Source organism: Ceratotherium simum, chromosome 7, assembly GCF_057802395.1.
Source record: "Ceratotherium simum simum isolate JZ-2026a chromosome 7, ASM5780239v1, whole genome shotgun sequence".
NCBI classification, from domain to species: domain Eukaryota; kingdom Metazoa; phylum Chordata; class Mammalia; order Perissodactyla; family Rhinocerotidae; genus Ceratotherium; species Ceratotherium simum.
Window position 1 is genome coordinate 17,708,480 of NC_141906.1, and position 19,343 is coordinate 17,727,822.

A 19,343-nucleotide genomic window follows, 5' to 3' on the forward strand; every position below is an offset into this window, starting at 1 on the left:
GCTACAGAGAGCCACCCACGTGAGGAAGAAATCTCGGCCCAGCTGAGGGTCTGCACGCTCTGAGAAGGATGGCCTGTGTAGTCCAGACCAGGGCCGCCTATTGCGTACTTCAACAGAGTTTAGCCCAGAAAAACCCAGAGCTGGAAGAGAAACTCTCCTGCCTATACACAGGCAGAACTGGCTCCTCTGAATTAGTGCAAGGGCAGCCTCCGAGGCCAGGTGGGGCTCCGCAGAGTCTTGCCAACTGGCTGAGAGCCCGTCCTTCCTCCAGCTGCATGACAGCAGATGCTGCAAGCCAGAACATAAATGCAGGCATCTGTCTTCTAGCAGGAACGAGGGGGCGCCAAACGTAGACAGTACCTCAAGCAAGCTGTCGCCCACCAGGGCCACGAGCAGCTGGTGTGACTGACGCTCGCGCACCAGGGCCGCGTTCTCTGAGGCGTACATGGAGGTGAAATCGAACATGGCCACGTCGGGCTGCCCATAATGGTTCATGGCGAAGTCTAAAGATGGCAGCTGGTAATTGGTGGCGAAGTCTGCAGCTTCACGAGCATAGGAAAGCAGGTTGTCCTGGTTTACGTTCTCTGCACACAGCAGCATCTCTGTGTCGATGTAGTCCTGGGGGGAAGAACAAGAGCACAGTGCAGCAACCCACCCCTCTAAAGAGCAAGGATTCACACCCTCTTCTTTGTAAAAGGACTTGGAGTGGGTTTGTACAGTAAGGCTAATCAGAACAGACATAGAAAATCCGGGCCAAGGGAATAAAGAGGAACCACGTCAGCCATCTGCGAGGGTTAACAGAGTTGTGATTAAGCATCAAATTTGGCTTCGAGCTTCCTGGCATCCAAGACAAAAGAGAAATGTGACATATTACAGGGCTTTTCTTATCAGAAAGAAGGAAGCATAGAAATTCCTTAGGGGAGGATTATTTTCCTGGCACTCAATTCTAAAAGCACTGTCTCACGTAGGAATTTCGACAGAGAATGTTGTGTTGTAATGAACAGTGTACTCAGTAACGGTCTTGCAGCAAATGGAGAAGTGTATTTCATATGGCTGGTTCTTGTGATAACTTTCAAAAAAATTAAAAGGCAAAGCCTTTTAATTTAAGGAATAAGTGAGAAAGAGTGATTTTATAATGGACTGACCTAAGCCGTCGTCCTGTTATGCTGCGTTCCACGGTCAAACAAGATCAGAAAAGAAATGGGTGCTTGACGGAACTCACAGACCTTCTCTCCACAATCAGTTACCCCTTTTCTCAACAGGCTGAGGGCGACTCAGGGCCCTGCTTTGCTCTTACAGTGTTCATTGTTATACTTCCCTGCTTGGAGGGGAGAACCCCGAGCTTAGAGGACTAGGATATTCATCCTGGAGGGATACCGGCAAGGAACTGTAGGACATCTCCCAGAGTCAAATCTGCTCATCGTGCGGCTAAAGGAACTGAAAGACTATCTTTCCTAAAAGGTGACACAGAAAGTGCATAGGCCAGGATGGCGGTGGGAGGCGACAGGGACTGGTGTTTAAGACCAACACAGGCCTTAGGGTCACCAAGAGTAACAGGTCAAATTCCACCTCTGCTGTTTACTGACTGCGTAAATTGGGACAAGATATTGAACGCTTCTGTATTTCCACTTTCTTGTTTGTAAAATGGGAATAACAAAATCTACTCCACAGAGCCGTGCGAGGACCAAAGGAGACTGTCCTCATGTCAGAACGAGACATGAAATCCCAGCCCTGTGCCCGGCACACGCGAAGTGCTCCATGAAGGAATTCCTGTGCCCAGTAATTCACGATGGCATAAGACACAGCATATGGTGAAGTACATTCTGGACCCACCTAAGGCACCAGCCAGGGCATTTACAAAGGTCTTAGAAGGCACGGCCTCATCTACAAACAGAGTGACCAACTGTGTCAATTTTCTACAGAGTGACCAAACTGTGTCAATTTTCTGTAAACACAGTGACCGACTGTGTCAATATTATCAAGAGCCATGATTTCAAATACCCTGTTCTGGAAATTCTAACATTTCCACATCCAAACCACATCACCCAAATGTACCCATGTTGGCCCCAGAGCCCTTTATCAGGTCACAGGGTCCAGGCTGGAGCTCCTGCTCTTTACTTTCCTTTCTCATACTTGTCCCTACAGTCACATGATCACTTCCCTTCCTTGAAGGTGTGGAGAGGAGATGGGGAAGAGTGAAACGGAGAGCTCTCAAAAATACCCCCCTCTTAAAAACATGCCCCAGCACTCCTGAGGGGGACAAGTGAGGGGTGAACGGGGACATTGTGCAATGAAGGCAGAGCCTGGTCCTGATGCCCAAGCAGGAGTGTGGGGGCCTGGCAAAGGGAGCAGACCCCCAGGCTGCACTGGGGTGACAGCCCACCTGGCCCAGGGCTGCTGGGAGGAGCGGTAGGGCCCTGCAGGGCAGGAGGTCCCAGGCGAGAGGGTGGACAGCAGAAGCAGAATGTAGGGAAGGGGTGAGAACAAGACCAAGAGAGAAAAAAGTGCGAATGAGGCTGTAAGTAAAGTGGGCAGGCCCAGGGAAGCAGTTCTAAAGGAAGATCAAGGCAGGGGGATGGTGTGGGCCTCATCTTCCACAGGCCTCGGGTCCTGGAGAGAGGCTGGATCCTAGACAGAGAGGTGGGGCGGTGGGAGGGAAGCAGCAAAAATGAGCAAGGGGTGGGGAATCCAAAAGGAAGATAGTCACCCAAGTGGTGAGCTGGAAAGAGGCTGTAGATCAGAAGAGAAAGTCAGGCAAGGCCCATCTAATGCTTCCAGTGAGTGCAGACTCAGCATCCGGAGACTAGCTGTGATGTGCGTCCACCTCATACACCTGGCAACCAAGCTTGCTCTGTCCCAATGTGGTGACACCAAGCCTACCGCATCCAGGAATCCTAGCCTGCATGTGTGTGGGCCAGCAGAGGCAGGGTCCAAGGGGGAAAGGCTATCCTCCTTGTCGGCGAGAGCACGATGGACACAGCTGGGAGCCCAGAGGCATGGTTTCTGGAGGAGAAACTTTACTCCCCCTTCAATAGCCTAGAAAGAAGCCTAGAGATCAGGAGGAATAGAAAGAGAAGCAGATCTGTGAGTCATTCAGTGAACACCCACCCAGCACCTTCTGTGTGCCTTTAGGAAGATGCTGACCAACACAGGAAGAGGAAAACAGAGACGACTCGTCATTTCTCCAAGAGCAAGAAAAGAATGTTAATTTAAGAGGCTCGGGTAGATGGGTCAGCTTGCAGCTTATGCAAATGCTGTAGAGCTTAGCTGGACACCTGGAGACTCAGGCCAGAGCTCCTGAACCAAACGAGTATCCAGTTCTCCCACGTCCAGCCTAAGGCCTCCAATTTCTAGATGAAAGTGTGCGTCTTACACCTAGAGGCCCCTCAGCACCAGCTCAGAAGATGCTCCTGGAGTCTCTGAGGGAGAAGGAAGGCCTTGGTGAGGTCCACAACCAGCCCGGGATCTGCTCCCAGCTCCTTCACAGTAATGATGGGACTAAGGCGAGTCACTCTTGCCCAGCTGTGCCATGACAGAACCTGAGACAGAGTATGGAGGGGCTCTGACAACTGCGAAGGAATTGAGTGACCATGAGCAACATGTCATGGCCTGGACAAATGCCCTGGGATAACGGAGGGAACGTCAGCATTCCATAAGGCTGGAGCACTCAGCTAGTGAAATAGGAAACTCAAGTCAAACTTTGCTTGACACTTCGTGGCAGGGGTGGGGGGGATGGGGAGGGGGGGATGCTGGCAAAGGCCTCCCCAGCCCCTCCTCTGCAAAGGTGCCCACCCCTGGTTGCTGAGGGGTCCTTCACTACTAACACAGGCATCCCAACAGAGGAGTCAACTTCCGGAGGGACGCCTGTGGAGCAGAGGGAAGAAGCGGACACCGCCTCGCCTCCCCCAGCCCGGGTCAGCAGTGGGGCGCCAGATGTTGAAACCCATCACTCACACAGCTGCTGGCTGTGCTCAGTCAGCTTCATCCAACCCCCACGTCCTCATTCACAGCCTCCTGTCCGGCAACTCAGGCTCTCAGCAAAGACCTGAGCCGATGTGGAGGAGGCCCAGGGGAAGGCTGGGTTACTAATGCTGCCCGGCTGGCTGCCAGCACAAGCTGGCGAGAGGACAGGCACATTCTTCTCTGACAAGCAGCAATGAATGGTCACCGTGCTGCCTGGGCTGTAGGCCGACACCAGACAGCAGGCTGACCTCAGACTGCATGATCCTTATCTTGAGGCTACAGCAGCAGCAGTGGCAGGAACAGGGACTCTGGAAGGGTTGAAAACCCAACAAGAAGCTTCTAGCCCAGGGACTGCCTCTCATGTGCTCCTTCCTCCCAATCCTGTTCCCTGTTTAGCCATGAAGATGCAAAGGCAGGAAGCAGAGGCCATGAGGCCAGCAGGACAAACCAGGTGTCCAAACCAGGCAGAGAAGTTATGGTGGAATCTACAAACCCCCTACATGCCAGGCATGGTGCCAGGCACCCCGTATATGTTTTCTAATGTACTCCTCTGAACAACCCGTTCAGACAGAAACTATTATTCCTATTCTGTAGATAAGAAAACTGAGGTTCAGAAAGGTTAAGAAGCTTAGTCACAGTCCTGAGTTCATACGTGACAGAGCCAAGATTCAACTCATCTTTTGGACTGCAAAAATAGAGAGCTTTGCCCCGTACCATGACAAGGAGGCCACAGCATGAAATTCACAAGTGAGAGTGTCTCTGTGTCCCACTAGGACAAGGAGCCGCCATCTGCCTCCAAATGATGGGTGACCTCCCAGAAAAGGAGGCAGGGCTGAATGAGACATGGGGAAGGAAAAGACTTGGCTGATCTCTCAGTGGTAAAGACCCCCCCTGACACCTGGGTAAGGGTCTCAGCCCCCAACCCCCAGCTCTCTGCAGAAACACCTCTGCATAATTGGTGTGGGCTCCTTCATCCAACACTCATGCAACACCAAGGAGAAGGTAGTGGGCAGCTGTCCCTTCCCTCTTCCCCCACTTGCTCAGTTTCCGGCAGGACGACGTCTGCTTGCACACTTGCTGATGTTGCTAGCCCAGGTCACAGAGGGAAAGACAGTCAGGACATGACAGCCAAGAGATACGTACATTAAGGATGACACCTTTGTCGAGCAGGCTCTGCTTCTTGGCAGTCATGACGAAATAGTGCGTGCTGTCCTTGTAGTAAACAATGTTCTCCAGATCAATCCCTGAAAAGAGAAGCGGTCACGGACTCAGCATCACTTCCTCGGCACCTGCTGTGTGCAGGAGCTCCACTCTGTCTCATTACAGGTCTCATTATTTTCATGTTAGACAAGTTTTAAGGCGTACACGGCCGGAAAAGATAAAACCGAGCGCCAGAATTTACCCAGGCCACACAGCTAGCTTTTATAGTCCCAAAAAGACACTATTTCTTTTTTTTCAATTGAGATATAATTGACATATAACAATGTGTAAGTTTAAGGTGTACAACATGTTGATTTGATACAATCTGATGCAATTTTATATATTGCAATATGATTAAGGTACTATTTCTTTGAAAACTCATAAAGTCCTTAGGGGCTGTGGACCAGTATTTCCAAGTTAGAGCTGAGTAGGTGCTGCCCATGGCATGGCAGCTAAGCAGGGGCAGAGCCAGGATTTGAACCCCAGCCTGTCTGATTCCAAGTCCCATGCAAAGAGCTGTGTAAATTCTCCAAAGACTATGCTAAGTGATGTTTCTACCACTCCCCTGCCGTGTGTGAAAACCCTGGTAAGGAACAACTCATGTTAAAGGGCTGGGTTGTATCTTTTTGCACTTTCCACCAATTGCAAAACACTTTATAGACTAGGTTTCCACATTTAAAACAATGCTGTGAGATGATAGCTTAGCTCAGTGGTTCTCAAAGTGGGGACCCCAGCCAGCAGCAACAGCATCACCTGAGAACTTATTCGAAATGCAAATGATCAGGGTCCCAGCCCAGACCTATTGAATCGGAAACTCTGGGGTAGGGCTGGCAGTCTGTGCTTTAACAAGCCCTATGGGTGATTCTGATACATGCTCAAGTTTGAGAACCACTGGCTTAGCTTCTTTGAAGGGAGAGAGAGAGATGCATGGCAACTTAGCACAGAGGCGTGCCGGGTAACCATAGGAACCCCTTTATTAACCGGTTAAATAGGAAACAACCATCAATGCAGAGGGCCCCCCAGAGAATCAGAGGAAATTCATTGCTGTCACTGTGTGAGGGGCACTGTTGTGAAACAATGGCCAAAGGTGACGACCACAGCAAAGTATAAAGGAAGCCCATTAAGATATTTGGAAAAACACACTCAATGTCCTGTCATAATTTATATTTGGTGGTTTAAGTATTTTCTTGGTTTTTGAGGGGAAGGGAGGGTTAGAGAATTCTTAAATCATTCAAAAGGACATAATATGCTGGAAGGAAATACTTTTTTAATAAAATAATGCAACTGTGGTAGAACTCAGAGGGTCATGCGATGGGCACACATCACTGCGGCTAGCGAGAGGCAGAGTCTGGCTCCATAAGAAATCCCATTCTTAGAAAACTATCTTAAAGAAATAATCCAACAGAAGCAGTTTTATCTGTAACAGTAAATAACTGAGAGCTATAAATCAGAGGTCAGCAAACTGATTCTGGAAAGGGTCAGATAGTCAACATTTGGGGCTTTATGGGCCATCCGGTCTGTGTCGCGACCACTCATGGTGGAGCAGCCATTGGCAACCACGTCAACAAATGAGGGTGGCTGTGTTCTAATTAACCCACACTTATGGACACTGAAACTTGAATTTCATATAGTTTTCAGTTTGTCACAAAATCTCCTTCTTTTGATTTTTCTTCAGCCATTCAAAATATTAAAACCATTCTGAGCTGGAAGGCAATACAAAAACATGTGGCCAGCCACGGTTTGCCAACCCACGGTTTAAATGCTTCAGCAGTGACAGTACATCCACTTAATGAGCTATTCTGCCCAAACTGACCATCCGGAGGTCTAGGTTGCAATGCAGACAGTTATTTTCAATGTGATGCTGAATGAGAAAAGCAGAATAACGAAGAGCATCACCACTACGATGACAGCCAGAGCCATGTAAACAGGAAGGGTGCAGGTGGAAAATTACCGCAAAGGGGTATAGGAAAATGAGGACTGTGCCTGGGCTAGCTGGTGCTAGGTGTGGATGATTTATTTTTAGCATACAGATTTTATTTAACATTGTTACACTGCCTTTTCAAGGAGAAATATATATATTTTAAATCATGTTAAAAAGAAAGGGAAAAAATCTGGAATATACTTAATTGGGAGCCGGCGTTTCATCCCTCTTCCCCTCACTCTGCTTTATTTTTCCCCACCAGCCTTATAGACCCCTGATGTGTTACTTAGTTATTTGTTTATGGATGATTTCCCCCTGAGCCGGTTTTGTTTGTTTTGCCCACGGCTCTACCTCACGCCCTTGAGCAGCATCTGGTACGGAGCAGGCACTCCATAAACATTTGCTGAGTAAATGAATGCATATCTTCTTTCCTCCAGGCCCACAGCTGGGGGACAGCGATGCCCCTGGGTGAGTGGCAGGCTCTCGGGCATCCCTGGATGTCCCCCAGGAGGGAGGGCCACTGGCACACTGCACAAAAGCACCCACGCTTCTTCAGGGACCACCCACAGATTACCGGCTCCCCCCTCAAAGTTCTCCCTTAATCTCACACTAACCCTGGGCATAGACTGACCAGCTTGCATTAGGATGGTTTATGTGGGTGTCCCTGGACAGGAAGCCACTTTGGGAGGGGAGCGTGTCAACCTCGACTCCATATCCCACGATATTGAGTGCTAGCTCTATGGGCACTCAGTAAATGTCTCCTGAGTAAAGAAATGTTCATCTGTGTTCATGTACAACATCTAGAACTTTCCCTCAAGACTCCCTCTTGTCCTTGAAGGAATCCTGCCCATTATTATCCTAAGGAGAAATCCCTGTTTCCACTTGATCAGACTGAGTCTCCCAGTCCCTAGAGCCGGGACAGCCAGCTGCTCCTCCGTGCACATCAGGAAGCAGGGACAATGGCCTGGTTTGGAGAAAGATGAAGGTCCCACCTGTTTCTTCTTTAAGGTCCTGAAAGAATTTCTGATTGAAGATGAAAGCCACGCCACTAATCTCTTCCACCTTGGCCTCAGCTGTGCTGTTTCTGTTTATGAAGTTGGCGGTGATTGCAATAGCCAACTTCCCACGGAATTCTTTTCTTCTGAACCCTGCGTGAGGAAAAGGGGAAAAGCAGGTCTTTCATCTGGATTTGGTGTGAAAAGTGAAAAAAATTACTGAGAAAGCTATTCTCAGATGCCCCACAGGCCAGTGAAACCAGAATTCTAGATCTCTAGAGAACACGGGGAGGCAGAGAGGCCAAAGTCTGTACCCGAGGAAGAAACAGGTCAGCAGCCTTTCTAAGTCAGTGGGACTCTTTCCTTTTCCACAATCCATAGGACCAGTTATCCTGGTTAGGCTTCGACAAACAAGGCTAAAGACATCTTCTCCAACAGGCAGTCACAGGGCTCATGCTTTTAAAGATGCATTACTAGGAACTCATGAAAGACCCACATACACCTTGAATTTATACAATAAAAACTACTTTATAGCATTTTTCATGATTTTTTTTTCCCTTTGTAAAGTAGGATTATGAGATTGAATTCCTACAGAACAGGAATTTAAACAAATTTTCTATCTCCAGTCCACAGTGACTGGCACTTCGTACACACTCAATAAATGTCTAATGACTAGACGGAACTCTAACTTGCAATTAATTTGGTACAATGATTCCTCAGAGTTCTTACACTTTTCAATGGTTTACATTAAAATTGTTTTTTAATGGTGGTAAGAATTCTGCATGCAATTACAATGTGGGATTTCCTCTCCGCAGCAATAAGCAATTCTAGGACACCAGCTGGGTGTCCTACAATTCAACTCAATTCTGATGCTATCTACCTGGAGATAGCATCAGATCCCACAGTCCCACAAGACTGGCCCTACTTCCATGACCATGTTGTCACCTGTGCTTCTGACCGACCACCTATAAATTAGAGGTTCTAAGGACCCCCTTCGCGGGTTCAATTAATTTGCTAGAGCAGCTCAGAGAACTCAGAGAAACATTTTACTTACTAGATAACTCAGGAACAGCCAGATGGAGAGATGCATAGGGCAAGGCATGGGGAAGGGGCACCGAGCTTCCATGCCCTCTCCAATCATGCCACTCTCCCCAAATCTCCACGTGTTCACCAACCTGGAAGCTCACCGACCCCTCTCTTTTCCAGTTGTCATAGAGGCTTCATTTCTTAGGCAAGATTGACTGAATCACTGGCCATTGATGATTGAACTCAATCTTTAGCCCCTGTCCCCTCCCAGGAGGTCAGGGGGTGGGGCTGCAAGTTCCAACCCTCTAGTCGCATGATTGGCTCTCCTGACAACCAGTCTCCCCCATCTTGAAGAGATTTCTAAAATACACCTCATTAACATAAACTCAGTTGTGATGCAAAGGGACTTGTTATGAATAACAAGGCACTCATTTCACCTTTATGGCTCTGAAACAATTTCAGGAACAGAGGACAAGAGACTAAATAGTGAAACAAAAGATGCTCCCATTGCTCTTATTACTCAGGAAATTCCAAGGGTTTTGGGGAGCTCTGTGCCAGAAAGGGGACAAAGACTAAATATACATGTCTTATAAATCACAATATGACAGGCAGGTACAGAAAGGATCACAAGTAGGTGGTCACATTCCAATGGACCATCTTCCTAGTCCCCTTTCTTTATAGCATCTGACTAGTCCTGTAGTCCTGAAGTTTCCTTCTGCCCCAGACACTGCTGTTGACTCAGCTTAACTCAAGGCACTCATCACACTGGCCGGGTCGCTGGACAGAACCTCTGTCTGCAGCCACCTTTGGGAATTCCCCTCCCATTCGCCCATCGTACACTCAAGCCTCATGCTGATTCTCAAACTTCTTCGTCAAAAATCCCTTTAACTAAAAATCCTGGGTTTCTATTTAATACCCTCTCCTTTAATTTGTTCTTCATTACACCTTTGTCTAAATGGTCAGAAATGGTTATTAATCTCTAGTATTTCTTAACCAGGGTGATTTAGCCCCCCAAGGGGCATCTGGCAAAGCGTGGAGACATTTCTGGTTGCCACAACTGGGGGTGCTACTGGTGTCTAGTGGGAGGAGGCCAGAGATGCTGAAAAGCATCCTACAAGGCACAGGACAACTCTCAGGATAAAGAATGGCCCCAAATGTCAGTAGTGCCCATTGAGAAACCTTGCTCTAGTCTACTTACTTGGTCCTAAGCTGCTCCTCTTCCCCACCCTTCTTTTCATCTTCACAAAATGCCAAACTATACTCAAACCGAGCATGGATCCTGGATTTTCAAATATTCAGATTTACAGTTTTCCCAAACCATCAAAATGGCCCCATAAACTCCAACAGCAAAACATTCTGGTTGGCAGCTTAAACCTTCTTTCTCAGACATTGGTTATTGATTGCAGGGGGGGTGGAGTAGGTATGGAAGGGAGGAAAGAGGAAAGGAGCGCTGGTTGCAGAGCAGGTGGGAAGGGGCTTGGCTGGGCGGACCACACATCCTGAATTCTCTAAGATCTGCCTTATTTCAGGGAGTGTGTTCTCTCCTCAGAGAAGGTGTCCTCCCAGGCAGACACCCACAGCCTACAGCCCTGCAGCAGGGCAAGCTCGGAAGGCAGACTTGTCCCCAGTCTATGAGATGCCACGTGGGACCACTCTGTCCACAACCCCTGGTCTCAAATTAGTACAGTTAATGCAAATTACTACAACCTGTGCACCAACTAATCTTGGGGCTGGGGTGGAGGTGACTGAAGGCATTTCCTGGCAATGGGTTTCCTCTCTCAACCTGACTAGATCCTACCCCAAGACAACATGTGCTTCCAAACACAGAACTCGGAGAAGCATGGTTTTGCACCTTGACAGTTTGGGCAAAACTTATCATACTGCCCAGCAGTGAGTGTGCTTGAAATCTCTGAAAACAGATGCTCTCCTCCTTCTGTAGTATTATACTTGACAGTAAACTAATACCACTAATAGTATAAAAAATGGTTATCTCAGCTAGATGAAGTAAGTACGAAAGTGCTCAGCACCATGGCTTGCACATTGGCAGCTGCTCGATAAATATAGGTTCATTTTTTCTTTTAATTTTCAGGCACTTGACATTTCTAAAGCATTTTTACATATGAGTGCTTTCCCAGCCCTTGTAATAATGCTCTGAGAGAGTTCTATTATCCACATTTACAGTTGGGAAAACAGAGATTCAGAGGGAATTAAATGGCTGTTCTGAACACTCAGCTTCAGGCACGAGAGGTGGTCTGCTCTTCTATCAAGACCCCCACCCAGCTATGGCACCTGCCGTCTTGCCCTCCCTTCTTCATCCCCTTTCTGATACACCCCCTCCCTCTCCCATCCCCCCATCCTCAGCCCCAAGAAGAGTCTTCACCTTCCAGGGTGTTCCTGCGGCCATCAGCGCCAATGATGACGTCAAACTCAAACTCCGACAGAGAGTGGTCCGCAGGAAGAAATTCTGCCCGCCAGCCAATTTCTACCAGGACAGAAAAATGACATGAGTTGGCAGAGAGAAGCAGGAGGAGGGAGGGAATATACCCCCTCTGTGCTGGCCGTGAGAAATAGGCAATGCCACCAGGTATAGGCACCCCAGACAGAGACTCCAGAGGAAAGACCCGGAGCTGTCCAGATTCACACTGGAATCTGCAGTCCTTCTGGCTTTAGTTTCAGTTCAATCCAGGACCAGGTAAACCAGCAGCGCCAACTCCATGCCTCACTTTACAGGTTTCTACAAAGGCTGAGAGTCTGTCCTCAGTGATTCTCAAACCAGTCTCTCTTGCATCTTATTTTTCTCAACAGATTCCACCATGCTCTCTTCACATTCCTCCACATTCCTCACTGTCCTCCCATTGCTAAACAGACCCAAAAGAATGTTCAGGGTGTAATGAAACCAGTTTGAATTCCTACTTCATTCTGTTCAAAATGTTCTGTTGTGCAGTATACAGTCTTTTATGAAACCATTTTCAGGTGAAACCTTGCTGGTTACCCATAATTAGGATTTAATGTCCACTAGAGGTCTGGGACAGGTTAAGCACACACAAGTCTCTGAAAGTTAAATAACGGATGCTGTCCTGCTCAAAAGCCAACTAACAATTTCCCTAAATTCTCAATATTGTGGGCAGAGGATAGGAAAAATCAGAGGTATAACTTGCGTGTGAAGCTATAAGGTCTTTGACACTAAGCTAGACCAAAAGTAAAAGCCGTGCCCAAGGAGCAGAAGATTTGGATAATAAGATGCAGAAGCATCATGAACAAACTCTCTGACCACGGTGTGTATAAAAGAGCAGAATTTACGTAAACATACTGAAAGGAAAAAGAGAAAAATTACTAAGTAGGACATACCCACAATGGGTGAATTTTATGGTTTGTAAATTATACTTTGATAAAGCCTAAAAATATTATATACTAAATAATATTTTGAGCATTTATTTCATATATGCTCCAGCAACTTTATTGGATTTTAAAATATCGTACAGGTACAACAAGTGGATCCACATGTCTACGTGGGTACACACAGCTGGAACAGCATGTGAATGAACTCTATCAGATAACCAAATCTATGTCTTTCATCCTACTTACTGATTAGACTTCATTTGTCAAAGTACCGCCTCCTAGTGACAGAGTAACCAAATTACAGGTTTATTGGCTTAATAATAAATCCCCTGGGAGCTGAAGAGCAAATCTGAAGTGACAGCAAGTGTCAAAAAAGGTAAAATATCCTTTGATGGAATTATGCCAAACAGCTCCCAATAAGAATAACTCTTACAGAAACACCCTCTGAGAGCTGCAAATGTGATTTCCATTTTGCAATATCTGATTTCTAGACAGAAAAGCAAAATTATACTGTACTTTGATTTTCTTGATCTTCAGGAGGCTCAAGAACCTTCACGAACTCCACATTCACATGGATTTCAACTCCCAATATCAGGGCTACCTTGAATAGGATGAGCTGCAACTGACGAATACCTGTTAGAAAGGAAGGGAACTGTCAGCAGCAATGTCTGAGTGTCTCCTCTATACAGAATACCATATGATCACCATTCAGTGATCTCTGAGCAAGCAAAATACAATAATGATCATTATTGAGCGCTATTCATGTGCCAAGCACTCTTGGCGTTTTCTCATTTAATGCTTACAGTGGCCCTTTGGGATTACTTATTCTCATTTTATAGATGAGAGATTGAGGCTCAATGAGGCTAAGTGACTTGCTCAAGGTCACATAGCGGCAAAACTAGAATGTGGACCCAGACCTGTCTGATTCCAAGACTGTGCTCCAGCTGTTAGAGAATGCTATAATGATGGAGGCTCTTTCTTTCCTGCCTCCTTCCTGAGCTGGGCTGTGGGTTTGATAAGATAAAGATGGAAAGAGGACTAAGCAAAGAGAGAGTAAAGAGCCATAAGTAAAGTCAGGGATCAAATGACCCATTCTCGGGGAGACTGTGCCCACACTCTCATCCAGGGGAAGAGGTGGGGTGGGGAATCTCCCCACAAAGCTGGGCTCGTGGTTTTCCACCTCCTACCCACTCTCTCGAATTCTCCCAATGAGTGTCACCTTGTTTCTCTATATTGTCCCCTACCATTCACCACAACTGGGTATGCCTCCAAATACTTTTCTGCAGAGTGCAAAGTGTGCAACTTTCTGTGGGTCCCTCTGTATTTCGCGGGCTTTGTTCATTTAACACTTATCGAACATCTACAATGTGCCAGGTGCCATGCTAGGCCTGGGAGATGTGGAACACACCCTCTAATGGAGGAAACACAGGTGAACAGAATAAAGCAGGGCATGGGAGTTGGAGGGCAGGAGAGTGACAGAACAGAGCCTGAGTCGCAGTCCTGGAAGCCAAGAGAGGAGGGACCAAGAACACCAAATCCCACGGAGAGATGAGGAAAGATGAAGACTCCAGGAGGCCAGTGCACCTGGGAGTTAGGAAGCTTCTGGAGACCCTGGTGAAAATCTCTTTAGCACAGTGGTGGGGCAGAAATCAGACCACAATAGAAGGAAGCATGAATGGAAAGTACAGACAAAGTCTACATCTCCTCTTTCTAGAACAAATACTTTGAAGTAAAGAAACATAATGCCAGAGACAGGAGGGGCAGCGTGAGGTAAGGGGCAGGTGAAAAGGAGGGAAGGACACCAAGAGAACCTAGAGTTGCAGAGGAGGTGCCAGCTCTGCCTCTGACTTGGGGGTGAGAGGAAGGAAAGGGTATGTGGGTGGGGCGGAGCAGGACGAAGGCGAGGGGGCTGGTGGGGAGTGCCTGCCAGAGCTTCTCGTCCCCAGAGCATAGGAGGGAGGCCATCTGCTAAGAACGAGGAGGTTGTGATGGAGGTTTGGAACAGCATGGCAGGAACTGGAGGACGATGCTGACACGGGACAAGTTGAGAACTGTTGAGCAATGCTGAGGACCAGGACAAAGCTGGGCCAGGCTGGAGAAGACCATGGGCACTCTGAAAGGAAGCCAATCAGCTGGGCTTAAAGAATCCAATCCACCTCCTGCCTGGAAGCAGGCCTTGGTGGGGCCTGGCCTCTCCTCATAGTTTCAAGGTTCCTAGTCTATCTGGTTCCAGCACACAGTAGGTGCTTGATAAATTCTCCCTGCTCCCTTCTCACAGGTGTTGGAGCTGCCCTTGACAATGATCACTCTGAAGGTTTGAATCTCAGTTCCAGAGTCCCGCCAGTGTTTTTGCACACTGGGATATTGCCAAGGACTAGAGGTTACAGGGGGACCCTGTGAATGGGGCAGAGAGGGGCTCCTGGCCAGGAAGGCAGCCCAACAGCCCTGGGGCCCTCATAAGGCCTCCTGATGCCCAGCCCTGCCTCTCAGGAGGTCTTGGTGAGAAAGTGGTGCTCAAGGTGTCGTTCTAAATCGGTAATGAACATACATCCTTCTGTGGGTGGTAGGGAATATCCTGAACGCTGACACTGCAGCTTTCTGGGCAAATCCAGATTTCTCTCCTGGAATTTTCTCACCCCTGGGTGGGAATAAACTCTGGGGCCACTGCTGGTAAGTTCTCCTGTTCTGACTAAATTACGCCCTATGTGGTTATTAATCCTCTCCAGTCATTCCCACCCAAACCCCACACCCTTTTCCCATCACCTCTTGTCCTCATAGGAGCATTGGCTCTCAGGGTGCCCCTCCCACCCCCTGGTTGGGAGACTGCAGCTCTGAATTCTGAGGTTTGGGGACCCTGGCTGCTTCTCGCTCACTGTACACCACTGGATGCACAGTGTGTCCTGAGGATCCACTACGCGCCAGACACAGATAAGCACATTACAAGCTTGACCTCATTTAATCCTCTCAGCAGGCCAGGGTGGCGGGCATTAATCATGTTTATGGGAAACAAAACTGGGGCTTGAAGAAGGTAAGGAATTTGACCCAAGTCACACAGAAAATAGACAAGACAGATTTTGACCCAAATCTGTTCAAACCCTTGAAGTCTCCCCACAGTATTAACCTCCCCGGCTTTTATGGGTCACGGTTGCTAAATATAAATCGGCTAATGACCTCGTCCCTGCAAAGCCTGAGGAGGGAGGCTGTTCTCCCACAGCCTGTCTGCACAGATCTTGCCTCAGAGACCCAGGCGTGAATAACGTCAGAGCAGGAGGGCCTCGGTGCTCACCTGGCCCTACCTCAGCATTCAGGGATAGCCAGGACCTGAAATCCACGTTCTCTATTGCCCCTCCTTCTCCATCCAGATGAACCCCCGTCATGATGCCTTCTCTCTTTTTAGAGTTCAAGGAAACTTGGTACAGGATCTGTCAATTGTGTCATTCCTCTGTTCTGAAGCCTGCTGTGGCTCCCCAGAACCGGCAATATAACATCCAACTCCTTTGCCCCAGAGGCCCTAGACCACCTGGCCCATTCAATGGTTTTGTGTGGCTCCCTCTTCTGCACTCATCTAGCAAGTCTGACTACTATATTAAAGCACACTTTATTCTTGACCATATCTCGGTGAGTTCTCTGAGAGTGCAGACTAGGTGACTTCTGACTCTATTTTCTATATTTCATTCATTCGTTCATTCAACAGAAGTTTATTGAGCATCCACTATGTGTCAACCACTCTTTTACACCCTGGAGACACTCTGGTGAACAGGACATGCCACAGTCCCTGACCTCACGGTGCTTATAGCCTAGCGGGGCAGAGCACAGGCCTGGCACGAGGCACCAGGCACCAGGCACCAGGCAGGCCCTTCACTGAATGTCTGCCCATTGGATGAGTGAAGCCCCCAGGGACTTGCAAGATGGAACATCCTGGGGGCTCCTCGATGTGGAGGGATGTGCCCCACCCAGGGTCAGCCCCCTCCTCACACGGGGTGCCACCACTGTCTCCACTCACTGATGTGGTCGATGGAGCCGGCACAGAACTTCCCGTAGAACTTCTTGGCTCCCAGGCCCCGCAGGTCATGGATGGTGAAAGGCCAGAGGTGCAGCACATTGTTCCGGGAGAAGGTGTCCCTCTTCTCCACCACGACCACTTTGGCCCCCAGGTAGGCAAGTTCAATGGCAGTGCGCAAACCACATGGTCCTCCCCCAATGATGAGACACTATGGAGGCGAGAGAGGAGAGAGACACTCAGTGACCTCTGGCATTGCAGACACAAACCCCAAGTCAGCAGCATAACTGAGGAGCAAACTCCAGTTCACCCAAATCAACCAGCAAGTGCAAACCGAGCACCCATTAGGACCTTCCATTCACCCATCCAATGTGCATTACCTGTGGGTCTACCAGGCACCAGGCACTGTGCCAAGCCCTATAAGGGACCAGAGGTTAAGAGACTTGGGGGGAGGCACAGTGAGACACACGTGAGGTTCAAAGTCCGACTCAACTAGGCTTAAATCCCAGCATTTGACCTCTTAGCTTCCTCATCTGTGAAATGGGTCTATTACTCTTTCCTCATAGGGTTATTGAAAATAAGATTGCTTTGAAAAATCTTATGGTACATCTTCGTGACCTTGGATTAGGCAATGGTTTCTTAGATACGATATCAAAAGCGTAGGCAACAAAAGAAGAGAGAGATAAATTGGACTTTATCAAAATTAAAAACTTTTGTGCTTTAAAGGCCACTATCAAGAAAGTGAAAACATAATCCACAGATGGGAGAAAATATCTGCAAATCATATTTCTAATAAGAGACTAGCATCCAAAATAGATAAAGAATTTTATGACTCAACAATAAAAAGACAAATTACCCAAGTAAAGAATGGGCAGATGAGCTGAACAGACATTTCTTCAAAGAAGATATACAAATGGCCAATAAGTACGTGAAAAGATGCTCGACATCATTAGCCATCAAGGAAATGCAAATCAAAGCCACAATAAGACACCACCTCATACCCACTAGGATGACTATAACCAAAAATGCATACAAAAACAAGTGTTGGCGAGGATGTGGAGATATTGGAACCTTATACCTTGTTGGTGGGAATAAAATGACTCAGATGCTTTGGAACAGTTTGGTCTTTCCTTAAAAAGTTAAACATAGAGTTACCATATGACCCAGCTTTTCTACTCCTAGGTATATACCTAAGAGAAATGAAAACATATGTCCACACAAAAATTTGTACACAAATGTTCATAACAGGCTGATTCATAATAACCAAAAAATAGAAACAACCCAAATGTCCATTAATTGATGAATAAACAAAATGTGGTATATCCATGCAATGGAATGTTATTCAGCTATAAAAAGAAATGAATTGCTGATAAATGGATGAACCTTGAAAACATTATGCTAAACAAAAGAAACCAGACACAAAAAGACACATAGTGTATGATTTCATTTACATGAAATGTCCAGAATAGGCAAATCCATAGAGACAGAAAGTAGATTAGTTGTTGCAGGGGAATGGGGGAGGGGAGATTGGGAAGTGACGGCTGAGGGGTACGGGGTTTCTTTTTATGGGGATAAAATGTTCTAGAATTAGATAGTGGTGGTGGTTGTACAACTTTGAGAATATTCTAAAACTACTGATATTTATACTTTACAAAAGTGAATGTTACAGTATGTGAATTATATCTTAATAAAATAATTGTATGAGGAAAAAAAAAGCATATGGTACCAAGTTTGGCACACGCTGGCCTAGACATTGTTATTCTTATTGCCAAGACCCAGTCCTAGGAACTCTCAGTCTAGTGGTAAATTCAGACTTGTGAAATAAATAACTAGAACCTCATGTGGTTAGTTCTATATAGAGCCCAGAAAGGGAAAAGCTAATCCTGCCTGGTAAACTGGAAAAGACTTAACAGAGAAAGACTTTAAAAATTATCGTCATCACCAACACCACCACCACCATCTTTATCATCATCATCACCATCATCATCACCACCACCACGATCATCACCACCATCATCACAGCCCACATTTGTTGAGCATGTACTATGTGCCAGATACTGATCTAAGTGCTTTATGTGTTTTAGCTCTTAATCCTCACAACAAAGGAAGGAACTATTATTGTCCCCATTTCACAGATGGGAAAACTAAGGCACAAAGCAGCTAAGTATTTGGCCCATGGTTTTACAGATTGACAGGGGCAGAGCCAGGATTCAAACCTGGGTGGTCTCACTCCAGAGCCTACCATGCTGTACTGCTTCCGGTTTGCCAGGAATAAGAAGAAGAAAGAACATTTCGGTAGAGGGGATGGCCCATTCAAAGAGAAAGGGAAAGAAGTTCAAGGTGGAGGGAGAGAAGGATTCTTGAGCGGAAGGGAAGAGAAAAGAGATGCGAGTTAATCTAGAGCCTGATGCCGTCTTAAGTGACAGGCAAAGGAATATGGTCTTGGTCTCGTAGGCCCTGGGGCCGTGGTGGACAGAGGTGACAAAACAGAATTCTGTACAAGCCCCACACTAGGTCTTAATGGATACTGCAGTGTTGAAGAAGACCAGGGTCCTTCCCCAAGGAAGCTACAGCCGTTCAGGAGAGAAGGGAAGACACATAATGACCCAGCTAGTTATACTGGGCAAAAGCCCTTTATTCAAATAAAGTCGTCTGAGGAGCGCCAATACTGTTTAAGGACAGAGGAAAAGGGCAGGATTCTGGCTGAGAGTCACAGACACCCCAGCACAGCACCCTGCCCGACACCTAGGCACCTCCTAGGAGGCAAGAGTTCACCTGGGGGGTCTACATAACCGAGGATACCCCAACAAGGCAGTAGGGAAGGAGATCTGCACCCACATCTCACTGCTGACATTGCAGAGGTGTCTGGAAACTTCCCTCCTGCTCGGGATCAAACCTT

At 47.3% G+C, this 19,343-nt stretch overlaps 1 protein-coding gene across 11 annotated transcripts in view; it reads right to left on the bottom strand.

Moving 5' to 3' along the window:
• MICAL2 (microtubule associated monooxygenase, calponin and LIM domain containing 2) overlaps positions 1-19,343 on the bottom strand; it is a 223,622-nt gene that overhangs the window by 121,944 nt on the left and 82,335 nt on the right. For 10 of the 11 annotated variants that reach the window (XM_087433207.1, XM_087433205.1, XM_087433201.1 and 7 more), the window contains 6 exons: positions 16,448-16,655; positions 12,961-13,077; positions 11,486-11,587; positions 8,077-8,232; positions 5,107-5,207; positions 361-618 (listed from right to left, as the gene is read on the bottom strand). In XM_087433207.1, coding sequence (XP_087289333.1) covers positions 361-618; positions 5,107-5,207; positions 8,077-8,232; positions 11,486-11,587; positions 12,961-13,077; positions 16,448-16,655 — 942 coding nt within the window. Of the gene's footprint in view, positions 1-360; positions 619-5,106; positions 5,208-8,076; positions 8,233-11,485; positions 11,588-12,949; positions 13,078-16,447; positions 16,656-19,343 lie in introns of those variants that run through there. The other variant, XM_087433206.1, reaches the window with a different exon arrangement.